Source organism: Phodopus roborovskii, unplaced genomic scaffold (assembly GCF_943737965.1).
Source record: "Phodopus roborovskii unplaced genomic scaffold, PHOROB, whole genome shotgun sequence".
Taxonomy (NCBI): domain Eukaryota; kingdom Metazoa; phylum Chordata; class Mammalia; order Rodentia; family Cricetidae; genus Phodopus; species Phodopus roborovskii.
In genome coordinates, this window is record NW_026126470.1 from 25,000,976 (window position 1) to 25,020,148 (window position 19,173).

Here is a 19,173-nt window from a genome sequence, read left to right on the forward strand (position 1 = left end):
CTCAAGTCTGTTGTTTTCTATGTGTATGTTCTTATATAATTTCATTTGTAAATCCCAACACAATTTAATGCATTGGCATAACTCACACTGTTAGTAAGCACTGAGATGGACAGAAAAAGGATTCTCAGCAGCAAAGTTATCTTCCTTTTGATGCTTAAAGTGTAATCTTGCCCGAATAGACTTAAGAACACCGTGTCTCAGGGGGGCAGAAGGTAAGAGGTAATGGGTTCTTAGAGCCTTTACAATTTTGAGGCATGATTAACCGTGAGCCTCTCTGGCCTGCGGAATTGCTCTGGATCCTTAGAAACACATGAAAGGTCCTTATCAACCTGGCCTTTGCTGCTATCCACCAACTCACTGTAATTGCAATTCACTTGGCCACCAAATAATTTCCAAGCATAGAGACCCTTCTTCATCTTGTTGCTGGCCATTTTCAAACTAGTTCTTCAAACTTCTTGACCTTTGAGGGAATATTAAAGCAATTTAGGTGGAAAAGCATTATTGCCCTAGTGACCACCTTATCCTACACGGCTGGTATTGCCAACCTAAAGTGTAGTTCAGGGTGAGACAGCTGCTTTCTTTCTGTTTGTATTGACTTGGAGTAAGCTACCCTTGTCTTAGGAGCACAGATTTTGCTAAATATTCTATCCTATAACGCATAGCTCACTTTGGTTGTAGAATGAATGTTTCAAGGCCTTTTTGATTAATGACATTTGTACAACATATATTCTTGAATTCAATGATTCTGCTTTGGAAAAGTTTCTGATTATGGGTATTATTACAGGCTGAGTTATATTCCCTCAAAATCCATATGTTAAAGCCCTAGCCCTAAAATGAGTAGTATTTTTCATGGGGCCTTCACAATGATAATGAAGATGAATTCAGATCACAGAAGTGGCCTCTTCATTCAACATGACTGGGATCTTTAAGTCAGAGATGGAACACCAGCCACACATTAACAGACAGAGACAAAGGCATATGAAAACACAGCAAAAAGCAACCAACTAAAATCTTAGAGTTGGGTATAGGAGAATCAACTCTGCTGTCCCCTAATCCTGGATTTTAGATTTTAGATTTTAGAAACAGTTTCTGCTGTTTAAGCCACATGCATGGTCTGTGATGCTTACTTTTGGCATTCCAAACTAGTTAATACAGGTGATGTATTATCTCCCACTTATTTCCCTATGAACACCCTATGTTTATGTTAACTCTTAGCTAAGGGCAGCAACTCCAAATTTGTTTCACCACAATCAATGATGCCGTTGCCAACACCTGTGCTTTCCTGTGCCTGATAGCAGGGCCGAACTGTGCACGTACACCTTTGAGCCTTTCAGGTTCGCAACTTTCCACCTGCTAAAAGATAATGCTCTCCAAATTTCCCTTTGCTACGTGTTGTCTTTCATTATCTTCTTGTCCTTCTCCAAATGGATGAACCATCTAAGCAGTACATAGATTTGTTCAATATTGCACATCTTTGGGGAGTCTTTTCCTAACCCACATCTCATGTGTTAGACTTTTTTAACAGAACCTATTTCCCTTCATTCTTACAAATATATGAAGTAGAGGTCATCCCATAAGATAAAAGTATGAGAATCCTAGAACGAGTAGACAGCAAACCTCTCTTTCAGACTCAAAGAGAGTGTCCTTTTGAGAAGGTGACTCAGCATAGCAAAGTAATGTGCAAAGAACACATACTGTAAATGTGAGCATGAGAAGCTACTCTCATCTGTTTGTAGATGCCCATGAACTGTGTTAGAGCTACTTCTGTAATGTCTGCTACTTGATTTGGCTGCGATATTTGAGAATTTGTCCTATCTCCATTAAACTCCATTAAACTCTACCACTCCATGAAGTCAATCAGTGAGTAAAAAGTCTCTCTGTTGGAGAGGCAAGTCGCTGAATAAAAACTTCAGAAAAGCCACAAGTTACTGTATTTTCCATCTAAAGCTTTTAAATTCTTTGTTCTGTAAGTGCCGATGAGAATGATAGAATGTACAGTGGGACCAGCCATATTTTTTCATCAAAGAGGTGTGAACCCACAGACCAGAGGGACTCTGATTCAATAGAACCCTTGATTTTTGTGATTCTCTGGGAAGAGGAAATCTCAGGACCACAGGCTGCTATGAGGACTCAGTAAATTTGCATGATATCTTAAACACCATGTGAGTGTTAGAAAATGTTGGTAATTAAAACATGTAAACAAGGGATTATAGCCAAATGTTTTGGGGGTACACATGAAGACTGTTGGGCAGAGGTTAGAGCTCGTCTCTCCATTTCAATTTTAGAACAGGCAGTTGAAGGAGGATTGAAAGCACTGGATTTGCAGGTAGGTTGACACATTGTGCCGGTTTCTCAACTGCAGTAACCCTCAGTTTCCATATGAAATAGAGGCAAGGCATAGAGGGTTGCTGTCAAGGCGACACTGTGAGCACACGCATATGAAGCCATTGCTGTTCCCAGTTGTGTCATCCTCATAGAGGCCTTTCCAGTGAGGACGTTAGGATGAGCATCACCATTAGAAGAGTACCTTATTAAAAAGGGGAATTTGGAGAAATCTCTCTGTCTCTCTGTCTCTCTCCCTCCCCCCTCTCTCTCTCTCACACATACACACAAAATCTCAAACACATGGACCTTTGAGAAAACATTCCAGATACAAATCATAGTACACCAGCTGTAAGGGAAGAGGGCTAAAACAGATTATTTCATCTAGGCCTCACAAACAAGCAAACAAGTGAATCAACAAAAAAAGAAAGCAAGCAAAAACCCCACAATCTCATCTCCCAAAAGATTACAGAAACGTATTTGATGCCATTTCCTCATTGTCTGGTTTTACAGTGGCTCTAGGAAATGAACTTGACCCTAAAACATTGCCCACTTCTACCTGCTCCTGTTCAATACGTATGTTCCCTCGTTAAGTCTCTTAGTGCTCTCAGACTTGCTTCCACAATAACTCACAAACTGTACTGAATTTGGGCGCCAGATTAAAGCTCCTAACCTGTACCTGGCTCTCTCAGAAAATTCAGCTTTGGCACCTGGATAGTTAACCCAATTCATCACCAGCCTGCCTTTTAGGAGAAAAGAAAGTTATCTCACATAGATATCTTAAGAGGGGGAAGATATGGCTTTAATATTTTGACAAGGGGTTACCTATCAACTTTCTGCCATACCTTGTTAGGTCATGTTTTCACTATTCTGTTACCTTAACAGTATTATAACTGTTTATTTATGAATGTGATGATTGTGTGTGTGTGTGTGTGTGTGTGTGTTTATGTATGCTCATATTCTTGTGTGGATTTACACACCATGCTGTGCACAGGAAAAAATAGAAGAAAGCTTTGTAGAGACAGGTCTCAACTTCAATATTCATGTGGATTCCAGGGATCAAACTCAACTGACAAGCTATGTATGTTAATTGCCTTTACCACTGAGCCATGTGACTGGGCTTCCATACATAATAGTTTTCCATTCATTTGAATGCCTATTTGTTATTATATAAGCTAGCATATTGTGTTAGCAACTTTTCCTCAGTTGATTATGAACTCATTGCTGGAAGGAGGCGCTTTGCTTACAATTTTGAGTCCTGTTACTTGAACTTGACAGTGACTCAAAATATTTATGAATGCTAAGGCTGGAAGGAGTAGCTTTTCCAAATGTGACATCATTTTAGGCAGTCATAGCAAAGGAGAGGCAAGACGCCACCAGGCCAGGGTATGGAGGGACAGCTACATGATGGACACCAGCCCTAAACATGGCCATATGATTATAGTGAGGAGCAACACGTGCCTGTACCTTACTCATTCATTGCGCTCGTTCCCTATCCCTTGGAGAAGCAGAAGGGCACATGCTACAGCCTACAGGTCAAAGAGGAAGGACACGTGAGAGGAGATGCCAATGTCTGTGAAGGTGAAAGCAGAGGGAGAGCCAGGTGACTCAAAACCAGCTCCATACCTCAGTCCAACGCTAAGGAAGATTTTTTTTTTCTTGTGTTTCTGGATGAGTTCCATGTTGAGAAATTCCCTATTGGCCTGTGAATGAAGTCAGTGACACTTGTCACCAAGCGGTGACTGGATAATTCAAATATTCATTCAGTGAACAAGGTTTTACTTTACTAACATTTAATGTAGATTACGGAAAGACCACAATGGCAGGGTACCCATAGGTGATATGGAATAGTGAAAAGACAGTAGAGAAGGTATTTTGTAGACTTGACGAATTTGTCTACAATTGTCCCTGACTCCTGAATGGAAGCTTTAACATGTGTAGCACATGATGTTTAATTCAGTTTGATTTTAATTAAAGGAGGCCCACTCCATATCTATTGTAGAGGCGCAGCCCACATGGACTCACTGTACAATTAGTGCCTTACTCAGGTCCCCAGAGTACCACATGGTGACAGATACCCATAATTCACTTTCTTCTAGGCAACATAGTCCGTGTCTGGTCACCCACAATTTGATGTCAGTTCTTGAAAACCCATATGAAAACAAATCTGAAGTGTACACAACAATGGCAGGAAAAATAAATATCAGTCCAAGGAGGAAATGATAAATGGGGCCTTTGGACCACGTGGCTTGTTGGGGGTCTCAGCTATTTCAGGAACTGAGATGATGCAGTTACTATGTTCCCATCTGTTCAATGTATAATTATTTTAACTATTATGCATGTTGTTTATAACTCATTATCTTGCAATAACAGCCTGCACAGTTCACTGCATAATTTAAAAATATAACAATTTTCCTTGCCAATGTTTGATTCCCAATTCTAAACCTGCTGACTTTAACTGTATCTTTTCCACACACTCCAGGGAAACTAATTTTTATTTCTTTGTGGTTTATCTTAGAATATGCACCTGGATTTTCTTCAGCATAACCTATTTCCCTGGCTTTGGGTCACACAGTGACTTCTCTTCTGAAATAGAATAAATCTGCTCTTGTACAGGCAAATCTGTTAAATGAGTAGGATCACAGATCTGAGGCATTAATATGCTCAAAGTGGACAGGAGTAGAGTGCTTGTCTAATTATCTGGATGATGTGATCAATGAAACCCAGAAAATCAGATTATTCTCTCTTGAAATATGAAAATTACTTGGATCATATTAACCAAATAATTGCCTTTGCAGTACAGAAGCTTATTATTATAGCCAATCAATATGTTATTTATATAAGAAGATGAACAGATGGCTCCCACGTGGGGCTGAATTCATATTTCACTCTAGTTAGTTTGGTCACATTTAAAGAAATATTCACTAATTTAGTCACTATTCTACATCTACTGTATTCATAAAGAGAACCTGTACTGGATTTTCAAAAATGAAAACGGCGAGGCTTTAGGAATAGAGAGGTGGAGGGTGCAAGTGCCTATATGCATGTATAAAGCGGCCAGACTAGAGTGAGGGAACCATCTAGAAACGCAAGTTGAGGAAGCTAGCTAGAGAAATGAATTCAGAGTAAGAAGTAACCCAAGGGACAACCAGGAGACAGACTTTCCAGTCTGAGGGGAACAAAACAAGGGGGGGGGGCGTGTTACTAGGTAGATTTTAGTCAGCAGGAGAAATCCATCTGTCTCTACTTAGTGAAGACCATCATGATGGACCCAGGAAGTCACAGGCAGGTATGTGTTTCTAGATGGTAGAAAAATATGTATTATGGATTTACGTATATCTGTTTTATATATGTCACCACAGAAGGGCTGTAACTCAAGATGCAGAGCCTAGGTAGAGGCTATCTTAATATTCCAGGAGAGAAACCTTGAGGCTTGTTGGTAGGGGAGGATGCTGCCACACACCTGAGGCACAATACTACTAAGACTGCTCCCAAATTTCTAAGTATTTTATGGAGACAGTGGATCAGTGATTTACATCAACTCTAATACAGGGCCAGGGGCCCTGAAAATAGTTTAAAATCCACTGGCGTCTGTGCTGACCTTGGTACTGCTCTTCCTGGTACTTGTGAATGGAGATTGTCTTCCTGGAAGCCTGGATGTACCTGTCCCCGTATTGACGGCTCTTAGGTCTTAGGTGTTCTCTGCAGCCAACTTACACACTACCTGGCTCCAGTTTTTTTTTTTTTTTTTTTTTTTTTTTTGTTACCGTGCCCTGAAAACACTGAGACTTGAATTCACTGGTAATTGCTTAGTGTCTCTTTATTTTCCTGAGTAATCATGTGAGTGGTTATCGTGGGGAGTCCCTTAGATCACCAGCTCGTTGAATTGGAGCACCTATACTTAAAACACCTAGCTTTCTAGGCCCTTCTGATTTCCCACTGCAATGTCTTACCCGTATTTATGCAAACAACTGCCACGTCATCCTAGATTATGGCAGTAATGGTGATGACACCAATGACATAAATGGTGCTTACAGGGTGTTGGACAATGTACTAGATGATTGACAACTGCTTTCCTGATGCATATATTTAACAGAACCTCCCATTTGAAGATAGTTACCCTTTATTGGGCAGCGACTATATAACATACATTTTGGTAGGCTTTTTATATAATATGCATAGAGTTCACATAAATATATGGAGTATTTTTATCCCTGTGTTATAGAAGAAAGTGAGAAGCCCTAAGCTGAATAACTAAATTTATACAGATAGGAAACTGCAGTTAATATCAGATGTATATTCACCATTTCAGAGCTAAAAGGCTGATAGGTTTATAAGACCCACCCCTACACGTGGTATCAGGATCAACAGTGCTGGAGAACATGTGTGGCCTATGCTTTGTCTCTAGTGAGATGTTTACAGACACATTAATGTACTGAGTATATGCTGCCCCTTGATTTTTGCATACAGGTTGCACGTACTCTCCAGTTCCTTTTATCCTTCACCTATTACTTACTTTATTTGAGTACTTGTTTTGCGTAAAAGCCAATGAGATGAGATTGGGAAAATACACAGCTTGGAGAAAGACATGCAAACAAATATGACAGTATAATTAGAGTTGGAAGCGAGGGGAAGATTAAGGATCGGAAGGTGCTCGCATTAGACATAAGTCATGATCCTGACAAATACGACAATTCAACCAGAGGCCAGGGAGTTGAACATAAGTTCAGGGAAACACATCACAAGTTCAACAATGGCTAGTGACAGGGAAGGAGAGGAGAGGGATGCCACAGGTCTCCGAGAAGAAGGTCACGAAAGAGCCTATAAATCCTGCTTAATGGTACAGAAATTCTACTGTGATATGAGAGCTTCCGATGAAGCCTGGTATTTCTCAGCCAGGTAGAATTTATATTATCAGATGGTAGAAACTACAGCTTCTACTTTGGTAAGAAGGTTATCCCTTGTGACAGCGAGTTAATAGTATGTGGAGCAGGGGCAGAACACTTGCCTAACACAAGTGAGACCCTCTGTTTGATACCCAGAGCCACACAAATATTACTATTCTGGTTAGTTTTTCTTGTCATCTTGATACAACCCAGAATTACCCTTGTCTTGGTCTCATTATTTCTTTAAACATACGTAAATGTGGCTTGGCAATTTCACCTTCTCATGTAGCTGAAGTAGAAGCAAAAAGACACTTGGCGCACTTTGGATGTTTGAACTTGGGCTTTCTTAAGGCTTCGCCTCTCCTCAAACCAGTTTGAGATAAAAGGGAACCAGATGTTTTCTTGTTAAAGATGGCAATCAGGATGGGAATCCAGGACATGTCTGTGACCATCACCGCGGGGAGAAGCGAAGGCCACGTGACATTTCTTTTCTTTTCTTTTTTTTTTCTATTAGCCATGGTACGCCAGGATTATGTAGCTGTCAGAGGGGGTTATTTCATTTCACAACGCCTATTTGTGATTTCGTTGTTGTTGATGTTGCCAGTTTTAAATTCCTGGCACCACCCTCAGTAAACTGAACAAGGCTGTTAAAAGTGTGCATTCTCATGCTAAGGGGAGCCAATGTTTCAGATGCTTGCTGGATCCCTTCACCATTCTTTACAAATAGTGCCCTTACTCAGTTTCAGTACAATAAAGCTGAGGAGGTGCATGGTCTGTCCACATTCTACAGGTGAAAAATCTAGTGGTGACAGGATAGGGAAGGTAAGCTAAAATTTAAGGACGGACTCTTCGACAGTCTTAAAACGTGCAGGTTTGCACCAGCAAGTGAGTGTAAACCTTACTCTCACTCGGCACTGCAAGCCATCTTCCCTGGGTGCTTGGAGTCTTGTTTCTTATACACATTCTCTCTACCTGGCCCTTGTCTTGATGAACTCAGCCTGCACACACAAGCAGATGGACAGCAGGAGAGGTGGTTTATGGGTTCTGGGGAGGTCAGCAGACATCCAGCCCAAAGCTGGTAGCTTCCTCGGGATACAGTGAGCCATCTCCATTTGTATTTTCCCCTCACATGCTTCTCAAGCCACGGTTTGTCTATGACTTTCTCTGATACAGATAGAGAAGTAGACAGCCTTCGTGGGAGAACAAACTTCTGCATCCCACAGAGAAAATTCTAGAACATGTCACAGGATGGTGTGCATACTCAGTCACATTTTCCGCTACCGAGATTCTTATTTCGTATTGCCAAGTCCATAAATTCCTAAAAGTGCCTGCTGGTCTCAAAGATAAGCCAAAGGCACACACATTTTTAGAGTCCTGGAAGGTCTTGAAAAGGGAATTTAAATTGCTCCAGGGAGAAAGATAAAGTAGATACAGTCTTCAATACAGGATATTTGTGAAGAGCCATGCCTTCCTAAATATCCTCTCCTCTTAAGAGCCTTTAAGACTCTGAGGAAGTTTTAAATAGAACTTTTCTCTTGTTTACAAAGGGAAATTCCTCTAATATAAAGAGGTACTTTGTTTAGGCTCGAAAAGCATAATCCTTGGGAAACCACCGAGACCAAGAACCCGCAATATGAGCACGAACATCCCTTACGGACTCAGTACCTCTCAGTCCTTCTGTGTGGAGAGTGAGGCATAATTGGAACATGGCTGAAATGAAGGACAGTTAGTATAATGATCTAGTATCCTACTTGAGCACTGCAGCAGCGTCATATGTGAAAATACACAACAGTTCCTATATATAGGCACACTTCTGATATTGATGTCTGAGGAGGCAGTGGCTGCTCCTCTGTTAACATCACTATGCCACCAGAAACACGCGGACGGGACATGTTAAGTGGTGTTAAGCAAATGGGCCGCAGGGAAGGTACACTTGCCTCTTTGATCAGGTTCATGAATCTGGGTCCAAGGCGCCACGGCTTGTGTCGATGGCACTGTAGGGAGCTGACTGTCAGCTGTGAGGCGCGATGGGAGGCAATGGCTACCATGTACACAGCGTCGTACATCAGAGCTGCTTCAGTCTGTGGAGAACAGGGAGCGTGCTGTCAGTTTCCTCTTTACTACCTCCCTTGACCCATGCGACTGCCGTTCCTTCCTTACTCTTACAGGCCTTTTATTCTTTAGTTAAACAGTGCTCGGTCACCGATAACTATTACTCTACAAAAGAAAAAACTTTACATCCCAGAGTAAATATTAAAAACAAAACAAAATCAAAACTCAGGTGAATTACAAAAGACTTTATTCCGGAAACATATTTTTGGAGTATATCCTATGTCAAGCTCAGTGTTGAAATCAACTACTTTGAGATTGAATCTACTAAGATCCATTATTTCTATATGAGCTTGTCTCTCAGCACCTTTCTACCTCCCTCCCTCCCTCCTTCCCTCTACCTCCCTCCCTCCCTCCTTCCCTCTCCCTCCCTCCCTCCCTCCTTCCCTCTCCCTCCCTCCCTTCCTCCCTCCCTCCTTCCCTCCCTCTCTCCCTCCTCCCCTCCCTCCCTCCCTCACTCACTCACTCACTTACTCACTCCTTCCCTCCCTCCCTCCCTCCTTCCCTCTCCCTCCCTCCTTCCCTCCCTCCCTCTGCATCTCTCTTTTTCTTTCTTCCTCCCTCCCTCCTTCCCTCCTTCCCTCCCTCCCTCCTTCCCTCCCTCTCTCCCTTTCTTCCTTCTTCCTTGTTTTATATTTTGGAGAAAACACATTCCTGCTGATAGAACCAATAGGTGATGCTATTATTAAGGGTGCTGGTGTTGGCCACTTTCAATGGCCAGACTTGAGGAGGAAAGTTAGAGTCAAAGTATGAAATTCAAGGGCAAATTCAGAGAGGCCCTCTGAGGCACAGGTTAATTTTCTTTTGGAGTAGTTATCTTTTCCTTCTTTTCCTCATAAAATTCTTGCTAAATTTTATATAATACTCATAGCATTTTCCAAATATACTGCCCTGTGGTTTTGGGGATAAAACTCTCATAATACCCTCATATTTTACTGGAGGGTTTTCTTTGCAACTTCAAATATATTAGCTCATTTGAAATTCTCAGTAATTCTCCAAAGTAAGCAGGACACACAGATAAAGTTACTTATTATATGTAAAACTGACCTCAGGCAAAATATTGATTTATGGAAGCAAATATGTATATAGCTGGAAAATTGACAGAGTTAAATCTAGAATCCAGGTTCTAGCAAAAAGTTTTGTATATGGTTTTCTGTAATTAGTTGATTCATCCAATATTTGCTGTTAATTATGTTTTTTTTTTTTTATGGAGGGGGAAAGAGAGCGTAAGTGGTAGATGCGACATCTTCTATCTTATCAGTTTTGAAGCAAGAGATACCTTTATCCTGAACCCCTACTATTCTGCATAGTATAATTGAAATGTTGTTTCTAATACTTTCACTTGATTAAAAATGGAGAGGAAAGCAGGTGGGACTAGGAAGATTGAATCAGGGGAGGAATAGATGACAGGAGAGAGAGAACGAGAGAGAGAAAGAGAGAGAGAGAGAGAACATAAAAGACGGAGCCATTATAGGATTGAAGAGAAAACGGAACCTAAAGAAATGTCCAGAGACCTACAAGACTGACTCCAACTAACAATTTGAGCAACAGTGGAAATGCTACCATAAATGTCCTTCCCTAATAATGAGATCAACGACCAACTTATCCACTATCATGGAGCCCTTATCTTGTACCTGTTGGAAACAGAAGCAAACACCCACAACTAAACACTAAATTGAACTAGAATCCAGATGTAGAGAGGGAAGACAAGACCATGGCTGCAGGAACACATAGAGACAGCTGACCTGAACAAGGATTAGCTAATAGGCCCCCAGACTGATAGCTGGGAATCCAGCATGGGACTGACTCAGGCCCCCTGAACATGGGTCTCAGCTAGAATCACTGAACAGTCTAAGGGGCCTCAGACAGTGGAACCAGGATGTATCCCTGGGCACAAAAGGACTTTGGGAGCTCATTCCCCATGGAGGGATACTCCCTTAACCTAGAGACTGGAGAGAAGAGTCCCTACTCCAATTGACTTGACAGGTATAGATGACCCCTCCCGGATGGCATCACCCTACATGTTGAATGGGGGGGGATGGGAGGGGAGGGTGGTCAGGGTACATGAGGGGAGAGAGGGAAAAAGGGAGAGAAGGAGGGAGAGGGACCTGGGATCGATATGTAAAATAAATAAAATAAAATAAAGTAAAAAGGAACAAAAAAAAAAAAATAAATAAAAAGAGGATTTGGAGAAAAAAAAGTGTGTGTTTATTTTTTAAAGTAGAAACTATTCAAATTCAACTTTTAGTACCTAAGCACAATTCATGATATAAAACACAGTTTAATAAACATTTATAGGATGAGTTATTGTTTATTCATATATTAAAACAAAATGTATTCTTTTAAGAACTATGTACTACCAAGACTTAACGTAAATCATTTTTCTTATATGCTAGACACAGAGAAGTGAGGTTAATGGTACTGGCAGTGGTAATTGCTAAGCTTAATTTTTTTTGATTAATTCAAGATTTATAAAATCCATTTTGTTGATGACAAAACTGAGTCTTGTGGAGGAGATTAGCTGGAACTCATCTACTCTGCTATCACTTACAAGGACAGTGGTTAGGCCCTGGTTTCCTCAGTCTAACACCTACGTTCCTTACCATTCTGCTCTCCTTATTTGGCTTAATTGGAAGAAAGTGAGTGATTGGCAGGTTACTTTGTAAAACGGAATAGGTATTAACATTTACTGAGCACTAAGTACACATGGCCCTGTTCAGAATCCTTGGGAAACAATGAACTTTTGTTTTTTGTCCCCTTTACTTCTTTATGCAAAGAACATTAAGAGATTAAATGGTGTCTATAAGCTAATAGTAAAAGAGCCAATATTTGAATACTTAAAGTTGGTGGTTTATGCTCTGGTTCCATCTTGTCCAATTATTTAGTGATAGCAGAGTAGTACCTTGATAAAGGCTTGGTAAAGGCTAAAATCCACTGACCATATACCATATGCCAGTGCCACAAACATCTTGTTTATGTGGGATATGTCCTTCAACTATAAAACATTTCAAAATTAGCTTATCTATTCTTTGATAGTTTCATACATATATGCAATGTGTTTTGGTCATATCCACTACATTAACCTCTTCAGATTCATCCAGGCCTTCCCATCTCCCTCTGTCAATTTCACAAACTTTTGATTCTTTTTTATAACCTACTGAGGCCAGTTGATGCTGTTTATATGATCATGGGTATAGGACCATACTTTGGGGAAGAGGAAACCTATGATGAAGAAAAATGCCCCCTCCCCCCATGTCGCTAGTATCCTTAAACTGTCGACAGCTCTTCAGATAGAAGAGAAGCATCCTCATAAACCCTTTCATGTTGGAGGACCAACTGGCTTGATCTTGTACAAGTATTGTTTGATTGTTTGGGTAGTTACATTTACTGTGAATTCATGAGTTTGATAATAGCCTAATCATGTATATCCAGGAGACACTATTTCACATTATTCTTTCCCCAGCTCTGGCTCATATCATCTATCTATTGATCTATCTATCTATCTATCTATCTATCTATCTATCTATCTATCTATCTACCTACCTACCTATCTATCCAGTGTGTGTGTGTGTGTGTGTGTGTGTGTGTGTGTCTTGAAAGCTTGGGTAAAGTAACTTTGATCAATGCCCCTAAGAAAATCTTTTCACAACAACATATTCATATTGAAAGTTAGAGTCTTCTAGCAATATAATGTTTTGGTTATTAGAACAGTTTGCTGTAAGGGGTTAACCCAGGGGGCTTGGCATGTTTAAGTTCTGCCTATTCCAAAAGGAAGTACTGGTCCATGACTGAATCGTGGGGAAATCTCTTGAGGTTTTTTTTTTTTTTTTTTTTTTTTTTATGAAAAGGATGTGTTTGTATTCATAGAGTCTGGGGCCATGCAATATTTATGCTAAAAATGTGATTGTGGCAGATTTTGCCTTTTGTTCTGAAGTGTTGGGCTATGCTATAGCAACTAACATCTGGAAGGGCTGGAGACTAAGGTCAATTACATGGGTGCTGTGTGTGCTTGGATGGGTTTCCTGGTTGGCAACATTTCATAGGTAGAGTCACACATCATTGCTGTGTGTCAAACAATTTCTAGGGAGCTTCAATGGTATAAAACACCCTTGAGCTTAGATATATTAGTGCTCTATTCTGTGTGAAAATTTCCTTTGCTGATTTTACTATTTACTCATATTTTTCCTGTAATTAGCTGTTACTGTAAACATGACAGCTCATTAAAGTTCTGTTTTTTTTTTTGTGTGTGTGTGTGTGTGTGTGTGTGTGTGTGTGTGTGTGTGTTTGAAAATAATGAAGTAATTAGGACATGGTGGTAACTGACAACACAAACCAGTGAGATGTCCTGTCACCTCACAGACAAGGACAACTGGCATACTGTGTCCCAAGTGAGGATGCTTCGAAGACAACTTGTCTTTGGAGAACAAATGGGCAAGAGGTACGGGATTCTCATTACTCTGTAAATTTGGAAGCAGCTGTAGGTACGAAAGGGATTGGGAAAGTTGTCCATGGGAAACTCTGCTGAGGTTGCAAGCTTCTGGAAGCCATGCTGCCACTGGGCAACACTAAGTCCTGGAGGAAACATTGCCCATTTATACTGGCATTGACACAGCATGCAGAATGCCCTGTCAGGAAGTGAGATTTGGGGATGGGGTTGGAAAGGTCACAAAAGATCAGCACAAGCATTCTAAAACTTCAGTAGTTAGGGAAGACATCCCAGAAGTTCCGTTGAAGGTTTGGCGGTGTGGTCACTATGACACGAGCCTCTGTGGATTTTTGCTACTTTTAGATAGAAAGCAGGAGATTGTACCTCCAGCAAGTAAACACCCTGGAAAATGCCTTTGGTCATGCTAGGTCACAAAAGTGTCAGGTGTCGCTTCACCTTGGGCAACTGGCATAATAAAGAACGTGTCTCATGAATAAGTCAGAACATTAAATAATACAATTCTTCTGCTCCAGTCTCTCAAGTAAACAAGCTTTTTATGTACTAATTAAGACTGAAGTTGATAAAGCACTCTTTATAAGCTCAAGACTTTTTTTTTGTTTTGGTCAGTGGGGTAGAATAAGGGATGATTGGACCTTTTCCTATCAGAATGTCCTTTGTTCTTTCATTGACTAAAAGCCACAAATATTACCTAGTGAATTCACTCTTATACCATAGGAATGTGTACATTATCTAAAATGTTTAGTGGAATGGCACTATGTTGTTATTATACAGATTATATAGATTTACAGAGCAGCAAACAGACGTAGAGAGGCCACTTTCTTTGGGGATATAGCCAGCACCTAAACTCTGGTTTCCTTTGTCAAGAAAAACATTGCCTTTTCTACTAATTCATACGAGTCTCTATGAAGACTCAAAGTGTCTATCTAAGGATGTCTTTGTCATGGACCACAGTTGCAGAACCATTAGATGTAAGAGGGTGGGATGATGCTCCCCACTCTGCCTCACACTAGGAGTGATTTGTGAGCCAGGAAGAAGAATGACAGATAAGGCTCTGTGGCTTCTGTTTTTTTGGCATTGCTGAATCACACACCATGCTTGTGTGAGTGATGGGTATTCCTCTTAGGCTCAGGCTTCTGTTTCCTTGGCATTGCTGACTCACACACCATGCTTGTGTGAGTGATGAGTATTCCTCTTAGGCTCAGGCATTTGAATGTCTGCCCCACAGTTGGTGGTGTGTCCCCTCTCTTCGCTTGGTGTTTGCAGTTGAAGATGTCTCCCCTGTCTTCCTGATCCAGCCGTCTATCGCTACCCCTCCCCACCATTGTTGACTATCCATCTGAAATTGTAAGCACCTTCTTCCTTAAGTTGCCCTTGGTTGTTGTAATTTATGGCAGCATCAGAACAATAGCTAACGCATGTCATCATGGGCTTCAATCAGAGAAAAGTTACTGTGAACGTGTGTCATTCTATCTCACCATCAATACAAAGCCATATCTCTTGAATGAGCATATAACACTGGGGAAAAATGTAAAAAGCAAAATAAATAAATAAATAATAATAAAAAATAGAAAACAAAGTAGGTTTTACAAAAATTATTCCAGATTTTAGATAAGCTAATTAACACTCCAGTTGTAAAAACATACTTAAAGAAATGTTCAGATGCTTTTGAATTGTGCTTTTCACTGTTCTGAACTAAGCCAACCAACAGTTTTCTTAACTCATTTCTTAAAGCAGGCTTTTATTTCCTTAAGTAAATCTGTTTTAAAATCTAGATTCAACCAAGTTGACTTTGGGTGTGATCAACTCCTCTATTTTCAGATACAGACATTTTTTGACATATATGATGATATTCTTTGAGGATGTTTTAGTATACAAAATTCTAAGAAAAGCTCTGAGAAATTATCTTAAAAATAGGTAAGTCAATGCATAGTCACTATATGATTTTCCAACACTTATAAGCTCACATCTGTAGTCTATACATGTATGTAACACATGTAAGAAAATAACTATGATGGGCACAGGCAATGCAGCTGGAAGATCACCAGGATAACATATATGATTTTTTTTAGAGAACACAATTCTATTATATCAATGGAATTATTTGTGAACACTTATTGATCTAGTTGCTTTTCTGTTGTTGTAATAAAATATCCTGAAAATGCAATTTATTTGCAATTCCAGGTTATGGCCCATTGTCTTAGGGAAGTCAAGGCAGTAACAATTAGGATCACCTCCACAAATCAAGAGCAGAGAGAAAATAAATGTGTGGATCTATGCTTTCTTTTATGCTTATACAGCTACCTTTTTATTTTTCTTTTGCATCGTATCTCTGAATACAGAATAGTGGTACCCATGTTGGGCTGGGTTTTCCTTCATCAATTAACAGTCCAGAAAATTCCCCATACCCTCATCTACATGCACAGACCAACTTGAGCTAATAATTTCTCTTTAAGTTTCTCTTCCTAAGTGACTCTAGGTTGTGCCAAATTGACAGTTAAAACTAACTACTGCCCTTACTAGTAGTGCCATTAATAGTGTTTATAAGATTAAAAAATAATTTATTACTTGATAATAACTTTCATCTTCATTAATAAGGCATGCTTCTTGCTTTTAAGGACTTTGGCTTTTAAGAGAAATATTTCAGGGTTATATGAATATTCTTCATTTAAACATCCTCTGTTTCTGTATAATCTTAATTAAATTTATTTTCTGCATAAATGATTTTATCAAATGAATAGCTATTGAAACATTCTTTGTGCCTTACCTTTTCTATTCCTGGGGATAGAGTATATTATAGAAATAGAAAGTATTGCTATATAAATATTTATATTCTTTTTTAAAATATTTATATTCTTGTAGAGAAAGATACTAATACAACAAAAGAAAATATGATGAGAGGTTACCAGGGTTAGGCAGAAAATTAGGACAGGTAAGCAGGAGAATCACAGAGCAATCTATCATAATATAACTCAGTTCATAGAAAGCTTTACTAGTAAAGCTGTATTTGAGTAGCCTGAATAGTAGTGGATGTAGAAAGTCAAGGCATCAAGTGCTTGGCATGTAAGAATAAATGTACATGTTTGATCTATTATATATATCCACTGGTTTTTATTTTGGGGGGTAGTACAAAAAGCATTCTGATTCAAGTAATTTAAATATCGAAGAATTCTTAGCATTGGACCTGGACTCCTTTTACTTCTCTGTGTCTATGTTTCTAACTCTCTCAATTATGTGCATTTAGGTGAAACAGAAAAAGTGAGGTTCTTTGGATAAATACTGGTTGAAAGTATGCCTTCCATAATTAACTTTAAAGCTATTACACAGTTGTTTCACCCAATGTTAGTAGGTTCTTCATTACAACACTATTGTTCACTCATATTGACATGCCCTGACATAGCTGTTGTAGCTGCTTTTACAGAATTCCACTGGAATACCCTCTTATGGTTCCATAGATTCTCTCTTTTCTTTTCATCAGAAAAGTGTTATGTGAGTATTGTGTGTGTGTGTGTGTGCGCGCGCGCGCGTGCACTCATGGAGGAAGGAGGACAATCTCTCATGTTTGTTCTTACCTTCTATCCTGCTTGAGTTTCCTTTTTGTTCTCTGAACAATGAAATCCAGCATAGTGAGCCCAGGAGTCTCTGAGCCTCCAGTTTTACCTCTCAATTCACTGTGGGAGAGCTCAGATTATAGATGCATGCTGTGTCCGTCCCTGGCTCCATGTGACTTCTGGGGATTTGAACTCAGTTCCTCACCCATGTGTTCAGAGGACCTAACACTGCATTATCTCTCTAACTGTAACCTTTCTTTTAGTGTTATTGCTACTAATAATAGAAATGTAAACATTCCTGAAACCTGTTTTCCAGGCTGGACTCATTTAGACAGACCGTGACATCGTATTACAGTCAGGTCCCAGCTTTACCCTTCTCCCTGTCCACTGGGCTGCCGTTAGCTCGGGTGATTGGCGGCAGCGCCAGGGAGCAGAGTTACTGGTGCCCACCTGAATCTGTGAAAACTTTACAGCTCTATGTTCTTTATTGCATGCTTTTCATCTCTGTCACAGATTATTCTGTCAGCTCCATGTAATCGAACAGGTTGGCACCTTTGTTTTTGGTAAATGAAGCCATTCTTGTGATGGATATTCAGAGTTTGGCAGGAAAGTTATGGCATGGCCAGTGTGGAAATAACTTCCAACTCTCACTGCCTAGTACTGCACACTGGGCACAGGAAAGACTTAGGGGAGAGCTCGATTGTCCTGTGACGGAAACCTTGCCGGAACCAGGGAAGGGGTAGTCCCTCCCTTTTCTGCAGTCTAGTATTTCTCCGGGTGTTCTCTACTTGCTTTCATCCAAAGCAATGTTTCAAGTCACCGGAAGGCTCATTTGTACCCAAACACTCTCCATCATTATCTCCCAGATCACTGTGTGTTTTCGGAGTTATTTCAGGCTTGCAAAACAGCCAGGGACTCTGCACATAGAACCACCCAGAACCACTTAATTCATTCATCTATTTCTTCCATTTCATTTGTTCCTCACAGAAAAATGAAAAAGGAAGTCCTAAGTTCATTTTTCAGTGAGATGATACCTTTCAGTTATCAGTAAATTGCATCTTAAGAGCAAGAATGTTTCCCCGGATGATGAGAACTGAGAGTGAAATATTACACCAATTTAAAATGCTATTACCTGCTTGCATTCCCAATATCTTTCCCCTTAGTAGTCCTGTTCCTACATAGGAAGCAAGGTTTTTTTTTTTATTATTATTATCATTGTTTCCTTCTATTTTCTTCACCCAGGGAGCCTTATTAGAGAAATAAAGCAAGGGTAGATACATTTGACAGCGCGAGACAAATGAAGCTTCCTCGAATCTTTTTATGATGCAATTTGCAAGTTTCTGTTCATACAACTACCTCTGACTCTTTTGGAATGTGTGTCAGGAGGGGCATGTGGCTGGAGTTAAGCACGGTCAGCATCTGCAGAAGGGTGCGCATATGAAGCTGAGATGGTAGGGACATGACCCCGCAGGCCAGGTGGAGATCCGGCATTTGTCTATACCTGCTTCTGCAGATCAGTTGTGTGTAATGATTATAAATAGGATGTTTCTCATTCCTTTGCACTCCTCCCCAAAGACACACCCCTACAGGGGAACAGTCTTTACTTACCTTTTCTTTTGTTCCTACTCTCTTTATTTGCAAAATGGTGATAGCAACTTAATTTTTTTTTGACAAGTGCAATTGGAAATATAAAGAGTACAACTTTTGATAATAGCCAGATACACGAGTTTGCAAATATTTAAAGAGCCTCTTTCCTTCTCTCTTGAATAGTCTCTCCCAAGGTATGTGTTATAATAACATTTGCTTACACTATTACACGCATACAAAATGCTTAACTTCACTTCTATATATTTAAAACATG

General features: G+C 40.0%; 1 protein-coding gene across 1 annotated transcript in view; it reads right to left on the reverse strand.

Moving 5' to 3' along the window:
- Grik1 (glutamate ionotropic receptor kainate type subunit 1) overlaps positions 1-19,173 on the reverse strand; it is a 355,947-nt gene that overhangs the window by 78,119 nt on the left and 258,655 nt on the right. Inside the window, exon 7 of the mRNA XM_051191842.1 lies at positions 9,146-9,289. Coding sequence (XP_051047799.1) covers positions 9,146-9,289 — 144 coding nt within the window. The remainder of the gene's footprint in view (positions 1-9,145; positions 9,290-19,173) is intronic.